The 22,182-nt window shown below is 38.8% G+C and overlaps 1 protein-coding gene across 5 annotated transcripts in view; it reads left to right on the top strand.

Moving 5' to 3' along the window:
• CNOT4 (CCR4-NOT transcription complex subunit 4) overlaps positions 1-15,865 on the top strand; it is a 75,213-nt gene extending 59,348 nt beyond the window's left edge. For 3 of the 5 annotated variants that reach the window (XM_053977735.1, XM_053977732.1, XM_053977733.1), the window contains 2 exons: positions 13,446-13,658; positions 14,434-15,865. In XM_053977735.1, the coding sequence (XP_053833710.1) occupies positions 13,446-13,658; positions 14,434-14,735 (515 nt within the window). In that variant the 3' untranslated portion in view covers positions 14,736-15,865. The remainder of the gene's footprint in view (positions 1-13,445; positions 13,659-14,433) is intronic. The other 2 variants (XM_053977734.1, XM_053977736.1) reach the window with 1 other exon arrangement.
• The last annotated feature ends 6,317 nt before the right edge of the window (positions 15,866-22,182 follow it).

Genomic DNA, 22,182 nt, shown 5'->3' on the forward strand with positions numbered 1-22,182 from the left:
TCCCTTTCCCCCAAACTACATGCAACTTTCAGAAAAACAAGAGGACATCACTTTTCAACTCTATTACTCAGTTGTAAAAACTTCTACTTTGAGAGGTCAGTAACAAGACTATCTTATGACCTGGGGGACCAGAAAAATCCTTTAGTGTTGAAAAAGATCTGTTCAGGTTGATTCCAGGTTTGCAAAAGTATTGCATTATTTTAATTTTAGTTAGAGTTTGAAAGTGGAACTTCTTGTGTTTGTAGGAGACTTATAGATCATTTTTTCAACTTCTGAAGAGCAGGTTGTGTGGTACTGGTTGATGCACAGCCCAGACCATGTGCTTCCCCTATATGTTTTAAGGTAACAGAATTGATATTTAAGTGTGTCCTTTTTTTGTATGCAACTGCTACAACCAATTAATCTAAAAATATTTTTGGCAAATATCGTGCTAAAACCAAAATAAACATCTACTGTAGTAACCATGGAAAGCTCCTTTGTGTTGCTTTTAATCACTTGTAGAAAATATTGTTATTGTTAACTGGCTGACAATTAGATAGCAGTTGCTGCCGTGCAAACACTCAGCTGATATACGTCAGCTTTGATATATCTTGAAAAAAGATTATTTTGCACAGGGATAGATTACTCCTTTTTCCTGCTGCCAGAAATCAGCTGAAGTCTCAGTTCTGGTTTAGTTTGCTGGGTTATGGATTTGTATTATATTTATTGTAGTGCTCTAACTGCTTCAGAAGTACAAATAATTTGAAAGGAGGTGACCTCATGGCTCTTTTCTTGTGTGCTGACTTAATAGTTTCCAGTTTATTTTTTTTTTAATCTGCATCTAGACTACAGGTCTCTGAATGAATCCCTTTTATATTCTACTAGAAAAAATAATTCCCGTTCTTTGTTTGTTTTTAATCTATCAGTAGCAAGTATTTAATTACAGGATTTTCCTAGTTTCCTCATGTGATTTACAGATACATCTATCTGGTGGGGTTGGGGAAAGAAAGTTGTGTCCAAGTACAGAGAACTCATGTGTATAAGACTTTATCATACTCTAGCTGACCTGCTAGAAAGGCAGTACATATCATAACAGCTGTTTGGCAGTATGGAACAGTTAGTTGTAGTGGACCTGAAGTTCCTTTCTCTTGGCTTTTTTGTTAGTCCATATTAGGGTGTTTTAGTCAATGTTACCAACTTGGCTGGTTTAGATATAACAGGAAAAGAAACCAAGTGCAGGTGAAACTTCACATCCTGTCTTGTAGCAGAGACCCTGTACTGCTGTAAAAGCTACATGTTTCTTAAGGTGTTTGATCACAGATTTTTACAGGATTATAAATTCCTAAAGTAGCTAATACTAGACCAGTTACTGGTAAAAAAAACAAAGGTGGGAACAGGCACACCTGCCTCTATCTGTCTGCTCTACTTAATCAACCCTTTTGAAGCTTTTTATTTATGTCAAAACAAGCAGATCTAATAACTTCTATAAATTCATATGTTAGTATAGTATTTTCTAGGCTTTCTAAATTTGAATTTGTTTCACTAGGTGTATTTGTGGTAGGGAAGCTTGTATTAAGAAAATGGTATCTTTTAAACTGCTGCTGTTTCTACTTTAGACATTATTACTCACTTGAATTTGAAATGCTCATGTGTGACATGTTAAATGTAATTTGCTGAAACTGCCTTTTGTCTATTTGAGAATCAGAGCTGTGCTGTTTCTCACAGCTCTCACATAAACTCACAGTTTCAGGCAGGTCTGCTCTGTGATATGTACCAAATTTAAATGGAGGAACACAGGCACTACCTACATCTCATTTTTTTTTTTTTAATTAAGCTCTCACTTAAAAATAATTTCTATGTGGAATTTGGTTGCTTATTTGTCAGAGGAAGTAGTTAATTATTAACTAATTCTGCTGTTTCCAGTGAAATGACACAATGACACATGATTCACTTCATAGATCTATTATGCTTACACTTGAAATGTGTCATATTCATCAGGCATACATTTGTCCTCAACCCATATTTAAATGAACTTTTTGATTGATTGATTCCCAGAGTAACTTTTTTTTCTTTCACCCACTGTATCATTTTTCAAACTGTAGCAGATGTTTCAGGTTGTCATTTTCAGGGACAATTTAAGCTTATTGCTGCTCTCTGGAGTGGGATTGGTTAGATGGTTTACTGTGAAATTATAAATGTGTAACTGTGCTTCAGGAGACAAGTCCAGTGACTTCTTCATGGACAGTGTGATTGTTGCTACGAAGCAATCTTACCCTAGATTGTATGCAAACTATCCTGAGAATATTGGCCAGCAGCTATGCTTTGTTCTGCAGATAATGCCAATGGAAAGATTGATTTACTGACAGCAGTGTTGGTGGGTGTGGGCCTTTATTTTTATTTTACTATAGGATAACAGGAAATTCTTTGTAATTTGATAGCTACTACACTATCATCTTTGCTGTCCTATTGCCTGGTGCTGTGTTCAAAAATAATAATAAATAAATAGTATGGGATCATAGAATAAGGTAGGATTCAGATTAACAGTGTATTTTGAGGCTGATGCTTACAAAATGAGATGTATGCATATTAATTTTAAAATATAAATATATGGTTTTATTTCTTGAATTTACTGAGTGGTTGGTAGTCATTGATTTTGTTACATAGAAGTATAGTAACAAACTCACAGAGTTAGAAGTATTAGGAAAAAAGTTGAAAATGGCTAGTCCACTTTCCCTATCAGTTCTACACAAGATGAAGTAGTTGACATTTTGAAACACTAGCTATTACTTCATTTATTAATTTCATAATTACCCTGAATGTAAAACTTAATTGTAAGCTCTCTGTAGACCATAATAATAAGGTAGTTTGAACCTTTTCCAAGACTACTCCTTACACAATATATATATATTCTTCCCCAAAAAAATCATTGAAACCCCTGAGTTGGAAGGGACCCACAAGGATCATCAAGTCCAATTTCTGACTCTGTAGAGGGCAGCCTAAAAATTAAATCATATGTCTCAAAGCTTTCTCCAAATGCTTGTTGAACAGAGGCAATTTATGTATGTCATACATATATTAAAAATCTAAAAAGAGGAAAGAGTCAAGTGGACACAGATACAAAGCATAAAGAATTTAACCTTATTTAGGATGGGGAAAAATATTTTATTCATTGTCTTTGAAGATAACCATTGTGAAGTTCATCAAGATATTATAACCATGCAGGTGACTGATACAGAAGCTACTATAGGCTTCTGGGAGCTGTTCCTGATATTTCAAAACATGGGGGTTGAATGTAATAAATCTGTGTCATATAATATAATGAAGAATCAAAATTTCATTCTCTCAAGACCTTTTAGTTTTGATGTCGTGGCTTATACCTGTTGAATATGTGCATCCTTATTGATGTATATGTATATTTAAAGATGAGACAATAAATGGGTAGACAGCTCTAATAATTTTGGGTGTCCCCCAGCAGTGTCTGTGGTAGTGGTGTTGCATTCCTTATCCAGACACAGGTTAGCACGTGTGTCATCGTGTCATGGCTGCATTTAGGTTTTTGTGAAGCAGTAGCTGGTAACAGACGGGACGAAGCAATGACAGTTTTATTAAGAAGGTCCAACATCTTCCCACTTATTTTAAGTACTGAGCTCTTCCATTTCGGATCAATTTATGGTGTTGGATATTCTGCTGCTTTAAATTTTCTGACCTCTGTGCTCCCCAGCCATTGGACTTGCCTTGAACATCAAGTCCTTTCTTGCCTAACGCTACCTTTTGGACAAAATTTTAGTAAAAGAAGGGAAGATCCCTATATGTCGACTGTGGTCCTATTATTTAAAGAACACTTACAGCCCAAGAAGATGATATATCAGGATAAGGGTTAACATGTTTTCCCTTAATACTAAGATTCCTTGTCTGATTTGCTATTTTCCCATAATATAATTACATTTCCATTTGAGACACATGTTTTTTATTTGGTCTTTGTCTTTTTGTCTCCTCTCCCTGGGTTGTTTCTATTTCCTGAAAACAAACAAACACATATTCCAAGCCTTGTTCTAAACAGTCTTGGAAGGAAACAGAATTTGTGGCATAGAAGCTGACATTTTCCTGTAGTCTCAGGATAATAATTTGATATGGGGTTTTGAGTGTGTTCTGCTACTGTGCCTTTTCAGAAGAGGGTTTGGGCCATGTGGAAATTCTCCAAGTGCTGTGTAAAAAAGTCATTTGATCCCATACCCTAGCAACAAGAATGTGACTTAAACAGTGGTGCCTCACATCCCTTTATTTGGATGCCATGGTCAAACACTTTCCTATACTTTTCCTCTTGACATGGCAGTATATGAAAGTTTTAATGCCTGTTTTAAGTATTGGTTTCCTTACTCTTAACAGTAAGAGAGGCATTAGTCAATTAATTTTCTGTCCTAATCTTTTAAAGAAGACTGCTTGCTCACTTGGCTGTCTTCCTTGATCTTTGGCTTTCCAACACCAGCTGGGCAGAAAGCATGGCAGCTGAATGTCATCTTTTCTGTGCCCCCTGGTTAGATCTATGTGTGCCTGAAGTCTTTCTCTGATTAGGGGTAAATATTGAAAATAGGAAATCTGGTGAACATCTTGGCTGATACAAGGTGGTGCCATGTATGGCATTTCCAAAGGCTTGTATCTTTTCCAGAATGCAGAGCAGCTGCTCTCAGAAGTAGATGTGTTGCCCTGATAACAGGGTCACTCCTCATTTGAAACTGCTTTGAAATTGTAAAATGAAAAGTACCTTCTGTAAACAACCCTCAGCTGTTTACATTATTGCTTCTACTGATTCTTTATATCCTGGTTTCATCAACAAAGGTGACTGTTAGTACAGCCTTTGCTATTGAACATTTTGTTCTTCTCATCAGTCCTTTTGCTCACAGCACCCCATTTTTTTCCATAGAGGTTCTTAGTCTTCCATCCTTCCTCTTCAGGAGATGCTTTGTGTCTGTGTGTATCCCCACCTTGAAATTCATTCTCCTTTTATTTCCCACCATAACTAATTTTCAGTTTCACTGGTGAAGAAGTGTTTAGCGCAATATGGAATTAATCCATTTTGAAAATAAACTTTTGGCTTGCTCATTTCTGTTTACCTGGAGGAGTTTAGTGTTTTTTTATTATGCACTCAGGTTTTAAATAAATAAAATGGAAGTAGAATTTCAGATTCATTTCCAAAATATTAAATCAGTGTCAAGATTGAAATCTGCTGTGGATATTCCTTTTCTTAGCTCTGGTGTCTTGTTCCTTAACTCCCATACACTTCCTACATTTACTGCAAAGGCCTGGCTTCCTTCGTTTAATCTTGTCATGATCTCTGAGAGAACTTCACCCACAGCACCTGTCCTTTAAGTCCTGCTACTTCTCCATCTGTTTCAAAATCTCATCTTGCACACCCACCCTTCCTTCCAGTGCCTTTTCAGTGCTAATAGTGCAACTGTTTTCTAAATCCTATTGAATTTTTTTCCTGTGATTATATAGGTGATAGTTTCAGATAAGGCTTGATACATAAGTATCTGTCTTAATCTCTAGCTTGGTTTTAAGCTCTTAGGAATTTTTAGAAATCTTTGATTGCAAGATTTTTTGGCATGACAGTAAAAGACAGGCATCCTGCTTTTTTTGGGTAGCAAGATACCTATTTTTAAATGTGTAATTTTATTTTGGAAGAAGCATATGTATGTAACAAAGGAAAACGTGGGGAAAAAAGCCTCCAACTTGGCTGCAATGTATCAGAGGACTGAGTAATCACATTAAATCTACTATGTTTGAAATAAACATGCACTTGGCTGAAATAGGTGGCCTGAGTAGATGACCCAGTCTGCATTCTGGACTGTTACTCGTGCCAGCTTTTTTGGTAACTTTCTAGAGACGGAGAAACAAGCAGACTGGAGGTTTTTCACATCAAATTTCATGATTGTTTTTATCTGTAGTAGTGTCACCAAAGGAGCTTCAGCTACACTAGATGCTGGCTTTTGCCTGGGTTTTAGGGATGGAAGACTCTTTAGAACTGGTTCACCAAAACATAGAGTGGTTGTTTCTTTTCACAGGTAACTGGTAAGATATTGGGATGGCCCTGCAATAGTGTGAGAGGCAATTCTGTTGTCTTACGTGTCTCCTTCCTCCAGCTGGCAGATACTTAGCCTTGGGTTGTTGTGTTCTCTTAGATGCTTTTCTGAAGTCAGTTCAAAATATGCATTAGGTCACTGGCATGAGGTAAAAGGTGCAACTGCCTTAGTGATGTTAAAAACATGGCATTTTCTTTCTAAAGACTGGAAAGTGAGTGCACTTGGCACTGCCACCTCAGTGTCTAACAAAAGGCTGTGCCTTGGCATGGGCCTGAAATTTTGGCTCTTTCCAAGTCCATTTAACAAAATACCAGTAATGACTGGTGCATTTCAGCAAAAAGTACAAATAATTCAAAGGCATTCTGCATAAACTTTTTTTAAGTGCTCCAGCTTGAAAAACAACAGAGAGCAAATACAATCTTTTTAAAAATTGTATTGGGAGAGGAGCATAAATGAATCCTGAAGGAATAGCAGCAACTGAAAGAGCAGCTTTACAAATAGTGTTTCTCCTCCCAGTACTGCCAAATCACATTTGAAGGCAAAAAAAAAAAAAAAAAATTCGCATCCCTTGCTATCCCTTGGGTTCTTCTTCACAGCCTCATTTGAACTTCATCTTGTCCTCAGAGAACTTATTTTAAAAAATCTATTTAAAAAATAGGTCACTTCTATTAGAAGACAGCATCTAGTAATCAGAATGAATTTCATGTCATGAAAGGTGAAAACTTGGCTTTCTTGCAGTTTATCTAATTTTCACACAGAATTATTGAAATAATGGATAAATATATATCAGTCTTAATTGTTGGCAGATGTGGGAGGATTAAAAATGAGTTTATCATTTGCCAGAGTATGCTTTCATTGTGCTAATGCTGGTCTCGCAGTCTGAAGTTAGAGGGTTGTTGATTGGTTGGATATTCCTGGAATCCAGAATCTTAGTAACGTGTTAGGCTCTTATAATTGTTATTATAGCTTCGAAGATCTCGAATTTTTTCTTTGCAATTTCTAGTTATTGCATTGCCCAAAGGGCAAATTTCAAGTATTTTGGTTTTATTTATGCATCTGTGTACCCACAAGTATGTTTGTACACATGGGCTTTTCTTTTGAAGTCAAAGTTTGTTCTATTGACAAACAGGGTAACCTGGTGACATTGAACTCTGATGCATGATGTGAGAGGAAGCAGTTTAGGTTAAAATGAACTTTATTTCTCAGATGAATGGAATTGCATACTTTCTGAGCTTTTAAATCAAACTGTTCTGTGTGTAGGATTGAAGTATCTATTTCATTTGTTTCAATATCTTAAGTCTTTGTGCACTTAGTTTAGATTTGTGGTAATGTTAAAGATTATCAGTACCAAAACCTATTTTCTTATGGAGTCAGTAATAAAAAATGTGGGATGCTCTGGAAACATTTTGTAGGAAGTCAAGCATGTTTTTCAAAGCAACCTGGAATCTCAATTTAAAATTTGCTTATGGGTTAACATTGGGTTGCTGGCTGCTATAATTATGGTTTGGTCTCTTGAGCTCTGTAAGTGTAAGTGTTACACTTACATTTGATGTAACACAGCTTTTCTCAAGCCTAATAATATTCTGATACTCTCCATGCAAGCAAATATGAGTATTCTTACTGTCCCTGTACTAATGTTGTAGAAGGGATTTCCTCTGAAAATAAACGACATTTTCTGACTCGTAACACTTACTTAGTCACAGAACACTTAAAAGTTGTACTGTCAGATCATAATGAAAAATCATTTAGAAAACCTTACTTTCCCCCTTTAAGTGTATACTTTAGAATTAGTATACTCTACTTGATAGTTTGGCTAACTGGCAAGTTAAGTTGCAATTGCATTTATTTGACATTGAAGAATAGTGTGCTTCTGTATACATGGCTGTCTTTTAAATTGAGTGGAATTACTATAACCATGGAAATCAATATGGAATAGGGGTAAAATGTGTTTTATTTGCAGTATTTTAAAGCTGAAGGCAAACTGGTGTCTCTTGTCTCCCAAAGCCAGTTTTGTAGGTGTGTGTATGTACAGAAATTGTATGTACGTGTGCATCTTTTGTTTCCCCAGCTCTTAGAGCTCACGACTGTAGGACTTTCATTTGAAATTCACACTGTGAAATGACACTTACAAATCTGGGTTTTGTGAATTGTCAGTTTGTTTTCCGTGTGTAGACAATGTTTGTGAGGCTTTTAAAGGTTCACTGCAAACAGCTTTACCTTCTAGTGTTCCTGTCACTTGATGTCTCTCTAATATGATGAAGTGGCTACTTGTATTCCGGATGGGTAGCACTGCTTTTTAAATGTGGACAGTTTCCATCTTCTCTAATCTGCCAGTAACATTCTTAGGTCTCTGTGAATGGATGAAACTTCATTGTTTGCTTTAAGCATTGTAGGATTTCTAGGAATCATAGATACAGAGAGTCAGTGAAGCAGAGAGAGAAATCCTTCAGGTCATAGAAATTTAAATGGGATTTTATTCATGATTAAAAATTTTCATGAGCAAACAAGCTTATTACTCATACTAAAGTGAAACAGGTATATTTCTTATCATAACTGTTGTGTTGCTGTTTAAGTATTCAACCTTTGGATGAAAAGCTTTTGCGTTTATGTAATGTGATGGTGATAATTTCTTTTTTGGATGTGATAAATTGTCCTTTCTCTCTCCCCCTCAAAGGGAAGTACTGGACAACTGCTTTCAAAACAGAAATACAGTGGGAAGTTATTTTGAGATCAAAATAGAGAAGCCCCAGTCGCTTCTCGGAATAGGGAAATAGGCTGTTTCAGGGAAAGCACTTACAATGTGTGCTATCTGTGAACATGGTACGCAAGGCAGAGACTGGGACCAGAGATGTCACTTGAAAGGGTATGCTTCTCTGGTGGCCCCGTTTGTTTCTAATTGAATTGAAAGACTCTTGGTGAACTCCTGGTAGTCCTTCCTGTTCTTTATTTTTCTCATTTTTCTTTGGCTTCAAAATTAATTTTACAGTGTCTTTGAAGATTTCACAAGGGCCTTTTTACAGGCAGGTTGTTGAAATAGGTATTCTATTACTGAATACACCTTGATAGTCTCTTTGCTTCTTTTGTTGCCTCTGTTTGCAGTCAGGTATGTGACATAGGGTAGAAGTTTATTTTTCTCTCATATGATGATTTTCCTCTGATTTTATTTTGCTTATTTGATGCTTTTCTGTAGTTGACACACTGTGTGTCTTGGTCACACATATGAGATACTAATAGGTTCTTTTAAAATAAATAATTGCAACCAAGACCTGCAGGACTGTATGCTTTTCAGTGGGACTAGAATATTTAGGACTTGGTGTGAAGGTATTTAATGTTTTTACTCAATTAGCATGAAAATAGGCTTTTGTAATGGCTTGGAATATAAGTTAGCTAGAGCAAAGAAATGCTCTTGCTTTTCCCATAATGTAGCAGTCTTGTGATCTTTCCTATTGATTGTATTTACTTAAGCATGTACTGGGTGAATTTTGCTTTGAATTTTACCATAGGCTTGTATCAGAATTGGGGCAATGATTTGAAATGGTCTAGTCACTGTGGAATATTCATTTTAGTATGCTTGTCTCACACCAAGAAAACTGGAAGTTGTGCTATCCCATCAATATAAAAGATTGAGTGCATCAATGTCACCAAAGTGGCACAGCCAAATTTGAAACACCTTTGTGTCTTCATTGCAGTGTCATTGTCAGAATTTTGGAAGTCACAGAACAGCCCGTATCAGTGCAGCAGACACTTGTGCAAACATCTTCAAAAGTACTGATTATGTGCAACAGAACAGTATTCTGGCTTGGCTGTTAATCCTCTTCATGGCCTCTCCCCCAAATACACACTGCTTTGCCTGATTTGAAGAAAGTGTTAAGGCATTGCAGGTAGAGAATAAGGTAAAACTACTTGACTGTCTGGTAGGATGTGATAATGGGACAATGATTTTATTTAGAAATTCATTAAGTGACTAGTTTTATACGATTTAATGTTCAGGCTCCTCAGATGTATTATTTTTCTTAAGTTAACTTCAAATTTTTTTTTTTATTTAGATTGGATGGAGAAGTTGCATTTATGATGAAGCTTTTTTTTTCTTTCCTTTTCTCATTCTAAGACAGCGGTTGACTTTGAAAATTTTACATAAAAGTGCTTTTATTTCACATTGGCATACCACCTCAGACATAGGAAAAATTTAGTGCTAGAAATGTGGGATCTGTTTGCCCCTGTAAACACAAGTTTCCACTGGAGCAGACAGGATTATGAAATGTACATCGAGAGAAGACCAGAGTGCAGGCTGTGGGTTTGAGAATGTTTTTCATGTGAATAGTGGTGCTTTCAGTGATGCTTAACCAGGTTATTCTCTGTTTTGGGAGACAAAGCTAAGGAAATGACAGGAGGAATCTCATCTTTATCTTGGCATATAAAACACTTTCTTTGCAGTCATCTGGGTTTTACCTTGTTTTCTTCCGCGTTTTCACGCTATCAGTGGGCATGCTGCTTTAAGACTTTTAAGATTAGCCTATGGAAGGAGACAGCATTTTTACTCCTTGAGAGAGGGAAACTGTTGTATTGGTTCTCACACCCCTAGGTTGTAATGTCCAACTGAGAAGTCTGCTAATAGTCAGAAAATTACTCCTTCCAACCAGTTAACTTTAGAAGTAGGGAAAGATAATATGCAAATGCCCTTTGTTATAGATCTGTATTAACTGAGAGCTAGCTTTTTCTCATTTTTGACTATGGTCCTAGCTTCATCATGAAGCATAGACATATTTAATAGGAAGAACAAACCAGCTGAAGGATGAGTAATGATTTCTGAAGTTATTTTCCTTCAGTTGGTAGAACTAACTTCCGTCTCTGGGGTGGATTTGCATTTTCACTTAGGCTGTTTAAAACTTGCTGGAATCCAGCAAAGAGGTGCTTGGATTTTTTTGTGTCAGGGGCCAATGTTTTTGTCCTAGCTTGCCTTGCAGCCTCACAAACAGACCTGTTTGGGAAAGACAATAATTTTTTTATAATACTGTATTTTATGACTTTTATACCTAGGAGCACAAGATTTTATCAAAGTGACTTTCTTATAGCTAGCAAACAACACCGTTTTGGTAGATACTGAATCCTGTTAGGCCTTTCATCTCTTGACTTCTGTGAATCCAAGTAGATTTTGTTCAGACAGTTGAGGTAAAGAACAGTCTCCCTCAGTTTATTATTTCCTGTTGTTTTGTGTTAGAGGGGGTACCCAGCAGTGGTGCACTATGCCTGCCTCAGACAGCAGTGTCTCCTCACCAGAAAATGCCAGCCTTTTCCATTTCATGAGAGTCTTGTATCTAAACACTTGCTAGCTTTCTTGACCCTCATGTGTGCTGTATTATGTCTTTTTTAAATGGAGAACAACATGACAAAAACATACATATTTTCTTAGCCCAAGGGGGCCTAATGCCCTATGACATTCGTTTTCCTATCCTGTTCCTTATAACATCCTGCAGGCTTTGTCTTAGTCTTCCTTGATGACATGTTGCAGGTAGTTTACTACATGTTAATTTTCTTGCACAAGAGCTTTGAGGGCCTGTTGGGGGTTAGTAACGTTGGTGACTGAGACCCTTGCAGATCCCCAGCTCACAGGTGTTGAGATGAGTATGTTTGCTCATGTACAGACCCAGCAAGCGCTTTTGTGTGCTTTTTGCGTTTCAGTAGAAGTAAATAATTAAACAGAGCTGTGTTTCTTTGCACAAGCTTTTTGAAGCAGCAGTGAGGAAAAAGTGGAAACAAATGGTGTACAGTGCAGAATTTGTTGCTGTTATTTCTGTGATCGTGAGCTGGCTATTTTTGTTCCAAAAAGTTAATTTAGAACTTGTCTCAAATGGGCTTATGGATGTTCTAGAGGGTTGTGAACAATATCTCTTGGGGACATTTTCTACTAATACTTTCTAAAATTTTGATTTATTATTTTTAATCTCGGGATTGTAGGTTTTGATGAAAAACTTATTGCACTGAATTCTTTAGAAGCATTTATTTTGTGCATTAGTATTGCGAAGGGAAAAGGAGGAGCTGGGAAAGTACAGGATTTCAAGTAGTTTTCTTGTTTGGTTTTGGGGCTTCTTCCCCCCTCTAGTTGCAAAAAAGTAATTTCTCAGGACACCACTTTTTTTCTGAACATTCAGCTTTACAAAAACTGCCAGGGCAGGTTTTGATAGCAATTGAGACTGCTTTCTTTACTCTCCAACATAAGGTTGCAAGTTAGTGATACAGTCTAATTTTCCAGGAAGACTTAAATCTCTTCTCTTGTTGATGAAGTAGCTGTATTATGAAAATATTTCTTTATAACAAGTCTGATTAAGATCAAGGTCCTTTCTTCAATCAGTACAGGCAGAGGTGTTTGAAAAAAAGGTTGTATTGTAGATATTTGTCAAAAAGACAAGCATGTGCCAACATAGTGCCTAACACTTCCTTTCCAAATGTAACTGACCACAAGCTAATAAAGTATGACTTGCTGTATTGGATGATAAGTACTAGAGTGCTCATGTCTGGTTTGTCCTGCTTTGAGATACTTAAAGTGAGAGATGGATCATAGAACCGGATAGTCTGTTCTAGATAGCATGGTGTAACTTCTGTGTTGAGGGATCATTTGCTGTAGTGCTAATAGCCACATTATCCTGTTCTCCTTTACCAATATGTCTTGAATTGTTCAGGCAAGTAGTTGAGACTTGACTGCTTTCGTGTCCAGCTGGTTTGCTTCTTACCAAAATTTTGAGGATATTACTGTGTCGGAAATTATTCTGAAAGGTCTTTAAAGAATTTTCACTACTGTTCTTCAACTGCAAGAGGAAATTTCACTCCTTCCAACTTCATTACCATTTCCTTCAGAAGAACATCTCTAGGGCTGTGAATGAGCAAGCTATAACAAAACAAAAAACATCTGTGATTTTCCTCAGCCTCCCTGGTTTCTCACATTCCATTTCTATTGCAAAGCCCTACCTAGCCTTTCTTCATTTTGATACACGTCACCCTTTTGAGCCTGCTGCCCATCAATAAAGCAGCCAAATTGCAGCAGAGGTATTGTTATCAAGCACCTGGTAGATTTCCCCCCGTTATTAGTAGAGGGAGAGCCACTGTGTCCTTGATTATTCGAGTCTCTGAATCAAAATGGGGAAATACATACTGGGGGAGGAGTTATATCTTTCTCCCATTCCCTTACACTTTGTTTAAAACCTGCCAGCCCCTCTGAGTAATTCATCAATCATGGAAACATTGACCCTAGGTTTTGGACAGGGAAAGTATTAAATGCTTAGCTTAAAAAGTAAAAGCAAAATCCCATACCCCACCAAAGAAGGACATCTGTTTCTAACTTCAGCTTTTTATTTTTTTATCTTTCATTTTTTTTGTTGGTAAATCTCCCAGACAACAGCAGTTCTGTAGAGAGTTTAAATATGAAGGAATGGCAGGACGGGCTAAGGGCACTTCTACCGAACATTAACATCAACTTTGGTGGACTGCCCAATGCTTCTTCCCCCTCCAACGCCAACCACAGTGTACCAACGTCCAACACTGCCACCACCGACAGCCTGAATTGGGACAGCCCTGGCAGCTGGATGGACCCCGCAATCATCACAGGTAACCGTTTCTCACTCCTTCAGCTCCACTGGCAAACCATCAAATGGGTATTTGGCACAAACTGATTTACATCTGGAAAAAAAAAAAAAAAAAAAAGTCAGTATGCGGTGGTCTCTTCCAGCTTCCATCCACAAAACCTCAAGGGTCCAGGAATTTTTGTGGAACCTCTAGGTATAACAGAGCGTCACTTAGGCCTTTGCAATGCATGCCCAGGACCTTTGCAGGCAGTCAGGTGGATCAGTGCTTTCCTTTAGGGTCAATCTATAAGGTGTCCCTTCTGCTCGATGGCATGTCCGGTATGTGCGTCGCTGGTCCTGAGGCACTGAAGGCAATCACTGGACTTGGTTATTTTAAAAGGGACGTACTCCACTTGTTTATAAAGCTCTCTTTTATAAGGCTGTCTGGTTGTGTTTCCCTGTTAGAGAGGCTGAAGCATGATTCAAGTAGGCAGAATAAAAGGTGAAGCATGTAGTGTACTGGCAGCTTGGTGTGGTAAGGTCATGTTGACAAGGATGCAGTTCTTGAGCAGAATGTTTGATAGAAAAATGTGTGTTTTATGAAGAAGTGCTCTGAGGGTGAACTTTCTCCTATCTCAATGTTAAATGTTTTTGTGGGCAGGGTAACTATACATAATAATGTAAAATGCATTTTCTGTACAAACTAATCTTGTTTTTTCATTGTTGCTTTTTGCTAGGTTAAATTGACCTCCTTCATGGTCAATTTATTGCTTCTCCTCTGACTTGCCTGTATCCCTGTTTTTTTCTTCTTTTCTTAGGTATCCCAGCCTCCACAGGAAACAGTTTAGACACTCTTCAAGATGACAATCCTCCACATTGGCTAAAATCTCTTCAGGCCCTCACAGAGGTGGACGGCCCCAGTGCAGCGCCATCACAGACGCATCACAGTAACCCCTTCGGCACACAGATCCCTCTGCACAGAGCCAGTTGGAATCCCTACTCTCCTCCTTCAAACCCCACCAGCTTCCATTCCCCACCTCCAGGCTTTCAGACAGCCTTCAGACCCCCCAGTAAAACCCCCACAGATCTACTACAGAGCTCAGCGCTGGATCGTCATTAGGAAAGGAAGAAAAAGAAAAAAAGAAAAATAAGACCCAAAACGTTAGAAATGCAGGAAGTGTCCCACCCTGACTCCTCCCCACGCCCACCTACTGTTCCCTGTCATATCTTTCTTTCTGAAGAATCCAGTTCCTGACCAAACTTCCCCCCCAAATGCAATGCCATCACAGGGTCATGACCATTCTTTTTGTTAAGTTTCTGCAGAAACAGTGTTTGAAGTACACTGTTTGAAGTACTTTCTAACCATTCTAAGAAAAAAAAAAAAAAAGAGAGAGAGAGAAATCAAAATGCAGTCTCAATGCTTAAGGAGAATATTAGTGTCTTACGTCTTTTGCACATGAGTATTTCTGCCTAGTGGAAAAGTGTCAATCTGCAGTAGGGGGAAAAGTGCAATGCAGAATCAAATGCAAGAACATGAAAAAGGTATTTAATTTAAATGAAGTTACTGAACATGTGGGGCAAGCAGTGGCCCAGCATTTATTTTGCATTCAGTGTGGCACTACACAGGGTAATTGCTATGTTGGGGTTGGTTGTTTTTTTAGGTTTTTTTTTTTTTTTTTGAGCAGGGGATTTTATTGCATCAGTCAGAGTTTGACATGAAGTGTGTTGAAAGACAAAACACTTATAGGTATGAGTAACTGGCATGTTGCTAGAGTGGTTTAAAGAGGGGAGAATAAGATTTTTCTTTAATTTTGGCTTTAGATTTCAAGTAAACTTTAATGTTTTAAAAGTATTCACAGATTTAATACCTAGCGTATACGTAATATAAGCAGCTGAAACACGAGTGATATTTACTTCAGTCTTTCTGTCTCCTCTGTCAGTCTCTCTTTTTTTTTTTTTTTTTTTTTTTTTTTTTTTTTTTTTAAGATTCACCTGATTAGGGCACTCTGGGATAGCACTGCATTGGGGCCACATGATCACCATCAGGAGCAACCTCTGACCTCCTCTGCCTGCAGCTTTTACTTAACCCTGTAGTTTCTGGACGTTTGTGCAGTATTGAAAAGACAGGAAAAAAGAAACAGATAAATAAACATGGTTATAACCTGACGCTAAAACTAAAACCAAGGAAATGTACCTCTTTCTTCAGAATTAAAACTAAAATCTTAAATAAAACAGAAAACTTGATGATGACTTCATGTTTGCTTTTTTGTTTGTTTAACCTTGGATTTTTCATTACTGCATCTGGTAAAAAGTGTATGCCAATGCATATTTACGGTTTTCTTCTTATTCATCTAAACCAGAACTACTTTATCATTGGAAGTACTGCTTTGTATGGTAACTTCTATATTGAAGGGTGGAAAAAGCATAACACTTTAAATATTTTAAAGGGATTCTGTTGTCTTTACTCACGGCAATAGCTCAAGGCAGTCAGTCTCTATCTGTTATTGGTGGTATCCTTTTAAATCTGAAGCATGAAAATCTTGTTTATATTTTCTGAATTAAATGCCATGGCACTCGGGGTAGATAGCATGCAATAATATGCCTAAAGATATGGCAGAGATTTTGTTATGACTCCCTGTGTTTGTCAGCACATAAAGGTGTAATATTGCATAAAGGTGTAAAATACTGTCACTGCACAACAGGGGATGAAGAGCTCTTAACAGACATAAGGCCTGCAGTAAGCTTTTATACTTGAAAGCAGACATACTTAAAACCTGCAACCTTGTGGTTGGGCTGCTGATTGATTTAACTTACGAGGGTGGCAAAGAGCCTGAAATTCTAAAGATGCCTGTGCAGGATTTCCCACCTGGTTGGGAGCTGTATAGTTCAGGCTGGCAGCCTTCTGAAAATGTTGGCTGCTGGCAGGGGCAAAGAAGGGAATTTCCACTGAACTGTGAACCCTAAATGGGGATGGGGTGGGGTGAGGAAGTGGCCTTTCAGGAAGTGGGCACAAATCCTGAATCAGCCATTGGACAGAGGAGCAAAGTCTTGAATCTGCACAAAGTATTTCTAAATATCCTGTTACGCAAAGCAGCACTTGGTGACTACATGCTTTTGTTTTTCTCTCACTTGCATTGCCATTTTAGTGCTGTATTTATTACTCTGTATTACGGACCCGTATGTGCTCTTTCTGAACTGGCAGCATTGCTGCAGATGAGTCGTGTGCCCTGGTTAGTTGGGGGAATGTGCACACCCTTTGATGCCAGTGCTCTCCAAAAAGCAAACTATGTTTCTGTCGCCCAGCCATCTCCTGTAACTGCTGGTGGTGGAAAGAGACGTGCTGCAGGCTGGAATGGCCTCATCTATGGTGGTGCCTACTGGTGCCCCTGAACTGGGGTGCAGCCCAGCAGGAACTGTCTGCTGGAGGTGCTGATGAAGATATAAATGATCTCTGGTTTGGATTTTTTTGTATCTCCTTCCACAGTTGCTAGGTGTTTTTCCACCTTTAACATTTTGTTATAGAAGGGTGCCCTTCCTGACCCTGAAAACTAGCAAGGCTCCCAGAGCAGCTCCAGCTGCTTTCTATGTGCCACAGAATTCCTGAAGCTACTGTCTTCTTCAGTTTTTTACTTTTCCCTTTGTTGCAGTTTAGGAGGTGCTGTGGCAACCCTGTGCCCATGGTCTGCTGCCACTGGAAGCTAGGCTTTAGCTGCTTGGGAGACGCTTAGCTTCCTGCTGCCATGCAGCAGCTTGTGTGGTTGGCCTACCAACAAACCCTTAGCCTTCAGGAAAAGCTTTGCAACTACAATGACTACTTCTTATGATGCTGCTTTCCCAAGAAAGACTTCTTGGTGGGTAACATTGGCATTACAACAGTAAGGTGTATCAGTGATCAGACTGATATATGTTGGGTGCAGCTTTTGTCACAGCCTATTTTTGTGTACTGCCTGATGTGGATTCTGCATCCCCTCAGTTGGGAACCAACCTGGTGTTGCATTCTGTTTAACTGTGTGGAGCTCACCTGTTTTTTCTCCTGAAGTTTTGGGTTTATTGGTGGTGGGGGGGAAGGTGGGTTTCTGTGTTGTTGGGGGTTTGCTTTTGGTGTGGTTTTGGTTTTTGTTTGGGTTTTTGTTTTTGTTTTTGTTTTGTTTTTTTGTTTTTGTTTTTGTTTTTTGTTTTTTTGTTTTTTGTTTTTTGTTTTTTTTTGTTTGGGTTTTTTTTTTTTTTTTTTTATTAATTGATGGAGTTTTCCTATGACAACAAATTCTGTACAGGAACATTTATTGAAAAGAGAACATCAGTGTGATCATCTTAGTTCATGGTCTGTTTTTTATATTGTACGGATACTTGCAGCTCTTTCATGTGTTAAGTAAAGAACAGTGCTTGACTGAAAGGCTGGTGATCCAGGACTGACAACACATCTTGGTAGATAATTATCTGGAGAAGGTAAAGGTAAAAGGATAGGCCAGACTTCTCCTCCAAAATGTGTATGAGTGCGTGTTGAGGGAAGGAAGGGGATTGTTGGCCATGGATGTGTTGAAGAAGCTGTGTGGCATTTTTAATGAATTTACAATTCAGGTGTAGTAATTTGAGGGTGAGCAGTGCTGGATTGACAGTAAGGGTTCCTGCCCTATGGCTCTTTTCCCCCCACCCCCCATCTTTTTAATATTGAACAAGAGAATTATGTTTTTTTCTAGATACAGCAAAGACTAAAATGTCACCTTCTGGCTGAGGTGAAGAACCATTGCATGAATTCTTTTTCCTTTAAAAACTATCATTGCCTAGTTGGAAATCAAGTGTCAACAGGTATGTGGCGTTGTAAATGCGGTGTCTTGACAGACCTGTTTTAATCACACTTAAAACAGAAAAATAAAATTTAAAGGAGAAAGAAAATAGCTAAAAGGGAAAAAAGTTAAAAAGTATTAAGGAGGGCTACTTACAACTGGCACGTGCTCAGCATGTACCGGGTTACTGTGAAGTTGTTTTCCTCCTGTTGGGAAAGCTTTTGGCAGTGCCCTGGACTCCCTGTGCCTGGCACCGGGAGTCAGCCGGTACCAGTTTTTGACCCGGCCTGATGACCTGAGCAGCAGCTACTGGGAATGAGGGAAGGTCTGGTTATCTGCTGAGCTGATCTCAGGTGAATTCACCCCCTGGCACCCCCCTGCCTTCTGCAGCTCCTGAAACGCTGTTGCAGTGCTGCTGCTGGGGCAGGCACTTCAGCGGTGCTGGCCACAACCGACTGGGTCAAGCTGGACCTTTCTTGTCTCCGTTTGGGGATTTCCTGAACTCAACTTTTGTTTTTCTTTTCCTCCATCACAGACTCTTTTGTCCAGTAAGTTTTTTTCCCTTGAGATGCTCATGTAATCATATACATTGAAGATGTTGGATTTTAGGGAAAATGTGGGGTGGTTTTGGCTTTGTGTTTTTGTTTGTTCTGTTTTAGTTTGGAGTTTTTTATAGTATGGTGGAGTTTTCGTGCTGCTGTGGAGATTTCTGGCTTTTTTTTCTTCTGGTAGGAGGGAAATGGTCATGCATCAGTTTCCATCCTTATGCTTGCAAGGGAGTTTAGAAAAATACACTTGAAAAGCTTGTGGTACCTGGTTGCTTATTGTTCATCCCTCTCCTCAGAATGTGTGGAAGTTGCCTTAGTTGCAAAAGAGCTTGGCACTGGTGTTGGTCTCTAGCACACAGAAATCCAGTGCATGGCAGATGTTGCATTGCCTGGGACTAATTCCCTCTGGGGAAAGCTGTTGTGCTGGGATAAAAATTCACAGAACTGAGGTATGTCAAGAAACTGAGCGGCGGCAGGCAGAGTGCTTGAAGGGTTGGGGGACTGGGGTTGCACCAGCACAGTTTGAAGGCTGTGTAGCTGCTTGTATCTTCTTGAGGAGGATGACCTCTCCTCCAGTCCAGCTGAAGTTTTCAGTATGGCCAGAGCATGCACTGTAAAGTTGTGTTTGACATGAATCTGCACTTTGAGTGGTTGTTGCTTTACATCTCCAGATGTGTGTGGCTGCATGGCCAGCTGTGGATGTGCTTTCCACTTCACTGGTGTATGGTCATCTGTTTGAGCTGAATGTAGATGCAGGAACTGCAAGAGCTTGTGCTCCTTCCTCTTTGCCCAAATCTCAGCATCTTTTTCCTTCTTTGGGATGTTCAACTGATAGCCATGCCTAAAGATTCTTAGCTTTTTCATATATTTGTAGCTTTGTAGATTTTTAAGATATAGTTGTATGGTTTCTAGTACTTTTCCTGCCCTCATGTTTTAGACTAATAAGCTAAACCTTTCTAACACATTCTTGAAATTCTGTTTAGTCATATTCTTAAAAAGAGAATTTCTGACAAAGATGTCTTGTTTTCCATCCGAACTTGAGACATAACAAGAAATAGGGAAGCCCGTGGACCAACTCTAAGAGGGTTACCTAAGGGTAGGTTACTGGGGCAACTGATCTCCTATTGGAGGTACCTGCTAGATATACTGAGTAATTGCACTTAAAAAAATGAAGATATAAATGATTGGGTGCATATATAGCCATATCTGTGCACCCAGAAGCTTTCATTAAAGAATTGCTTTTCATCTTACCATGCTTAATATTGTTTGGAAAGTTTTTGTCTTTTGATTCCAGGCAGCAATAGGAAGGAGCTCTTGAGTTTTCTTCTCTTAATAGTTGAGACTATAAACAAAGCTTCTAAAGAGTAAAAAGGTGAAGTATCATCATAGCTTTGGGTTGTAGTGTAAGAAAAGGCATAGCCTCAGAATGCTGTGATCTACACACAAGAGTACTGTTAATGAGTGAGATGTTCATCTTCCCTACTTTCTGGGCTTTGCCTTTGCCCAAGACATACTGCTGTTATGTTTCTGTGGCAAACTGAAGGCTCTTCAGACAGAAATGGCCATACGAAGTTGTTGCCATACAAGTTCAGGGAGCTGGAGTGACTTGCAGCACTCTGAATTGCTGCATTGTGAAGGTCTGAGGTGAGTTGGGTGACCTGGCAGCTGCACATTTGTTACTGGCTTTGCTGATGAAAAGTACTGGTCTAGGGTGGTCTGATGCAGTGACTTAAGTGTGGAAGTCATTTGAACAGAGGCGGTATCACTGCAGAGGAAAACAGTAAGAAAAGTTTTTTTTTAATATAAAATCTATGGGAGAGTGATCTGCCTGATATCTTATGGTCAGGAGGTTCCGCCTCATGGAAGGCAGATGGGATACAGTGGGATACAGGCATCACATAGTTACTGTTGCTGTCTCCTGTGAAATCTTGCTAGATTGCTATTTCTTTTTCCCGGTCCTGAGACTTAAAAAATTGACAAATAATGTGTGTGTTTGAAGTGCATGGAGAGAAAAAGAAACTTGCTCAGATCTTTCCTCTTCCTAGCAGCACTTAAAATGTTACTCTAGAAAGCTTGTACTACCAGAAGGTGGCCATTCTTTTCAAGCTCACAATGAATGTGTTTTTAGAATTTCATGCCTTTAGCATTTAGATGTTACAGGTCCCAGCATTAATCTTGGTCAGCTCTTCAGAGAGTCTTGAGACCTCTTCTGCCGGTGCTGAACAGTCACAGGAGGCTGGTACACCAACCTTCACTGGAGAATTTAAAGTTGTGACCAAAACTTGTTTCTTTCGAGATAAGAATGCAGGCTGAGGTTTACAGTGTGGAGTCTGAAGCTTAAAATGCTGTTTAAAAAAAGAACCAACTGGGAGTGCTTTGTTCAGACCCTCAGCAGAAAGCTGCTACTTGTGAGGTTTGCCTGGGACAGAATGGGCAATGAGCTGGCCTTGCAGCTATCTCCATCCCTCTTCAGATGGTTTCCTTCAGTTCCAAGGTCCAGCTCTCAGCAGCATATTGAATGTCTATAATTTAAATTAAAAAAAAAAAAAAGTGATCTATGTGGTTCAGTGGATGCTGGCTCCAACAGGAACCTCTGCAAGAATGCACGAGATTTTAGTCTGAGGTTTGCTTCTTCCAGTTTACAAATTACTTAAAGCTTCTATATAGTTGCCTTCCTCCTCCCTCCTCATTTGGTAAATAAATGCAAACTGTGCTTCTTGTTGCCTCACTGATGGTGCCTTCCTGAGTTGAAGCTGAGTGTGGCTCTTCACATTTTCACTCAGCTCTTTGCTGCACTGGTCCAAGGAACTGAGGCAAAGAGTAAAGGGTAGCTAGGGAAACTTGTAGCACAGCTTACCTTCCTGCCCTTCCTTAACCAATATTTCTTCTCTTGGTTCTCATCTTATCTTGAGATGACTTTTGAGGAAGACCTGGCTGTGTGCTCTTCCTTGCTGGAGAAATGTGGCTAAGACAATGATTTGGGATCAGAGTTTTGTTAGGAAGCTGAGCTTTGCATATATGCATTAAAAAAAAAAAAAAAATCAGGAAAATGTTACTCCAAGGAAACTTCTCAATTTTGTCAAGTAAATAATTTTTTAAATATCAATTGTATAAAATGCTTGTTTCAAGTTGACAATTTTCTCTGTATGAAAAACTACTATGTCAGTTTTTTATTGAAAATGCCAACTTTTTGTCATGACACTTCATGTGAAGGGAAGTTGCTGACAAATCAGCA

This window comes from Vidua macroura, chromosome 5 (assembly GCF_024509145.1).
Source record: "Vidua macroura isolate BioBank_ID:100142 chromosome 5, ASM2450914v1, whole genome shotgun sequence".
In the NCBI taxonomy this organism is placed as follows: domain Eukaryota; kingdom Metazoa; phylum Chordata; class Aves; order Passeriformes; family Viduidae; genus Vidua; species Vidua macroura.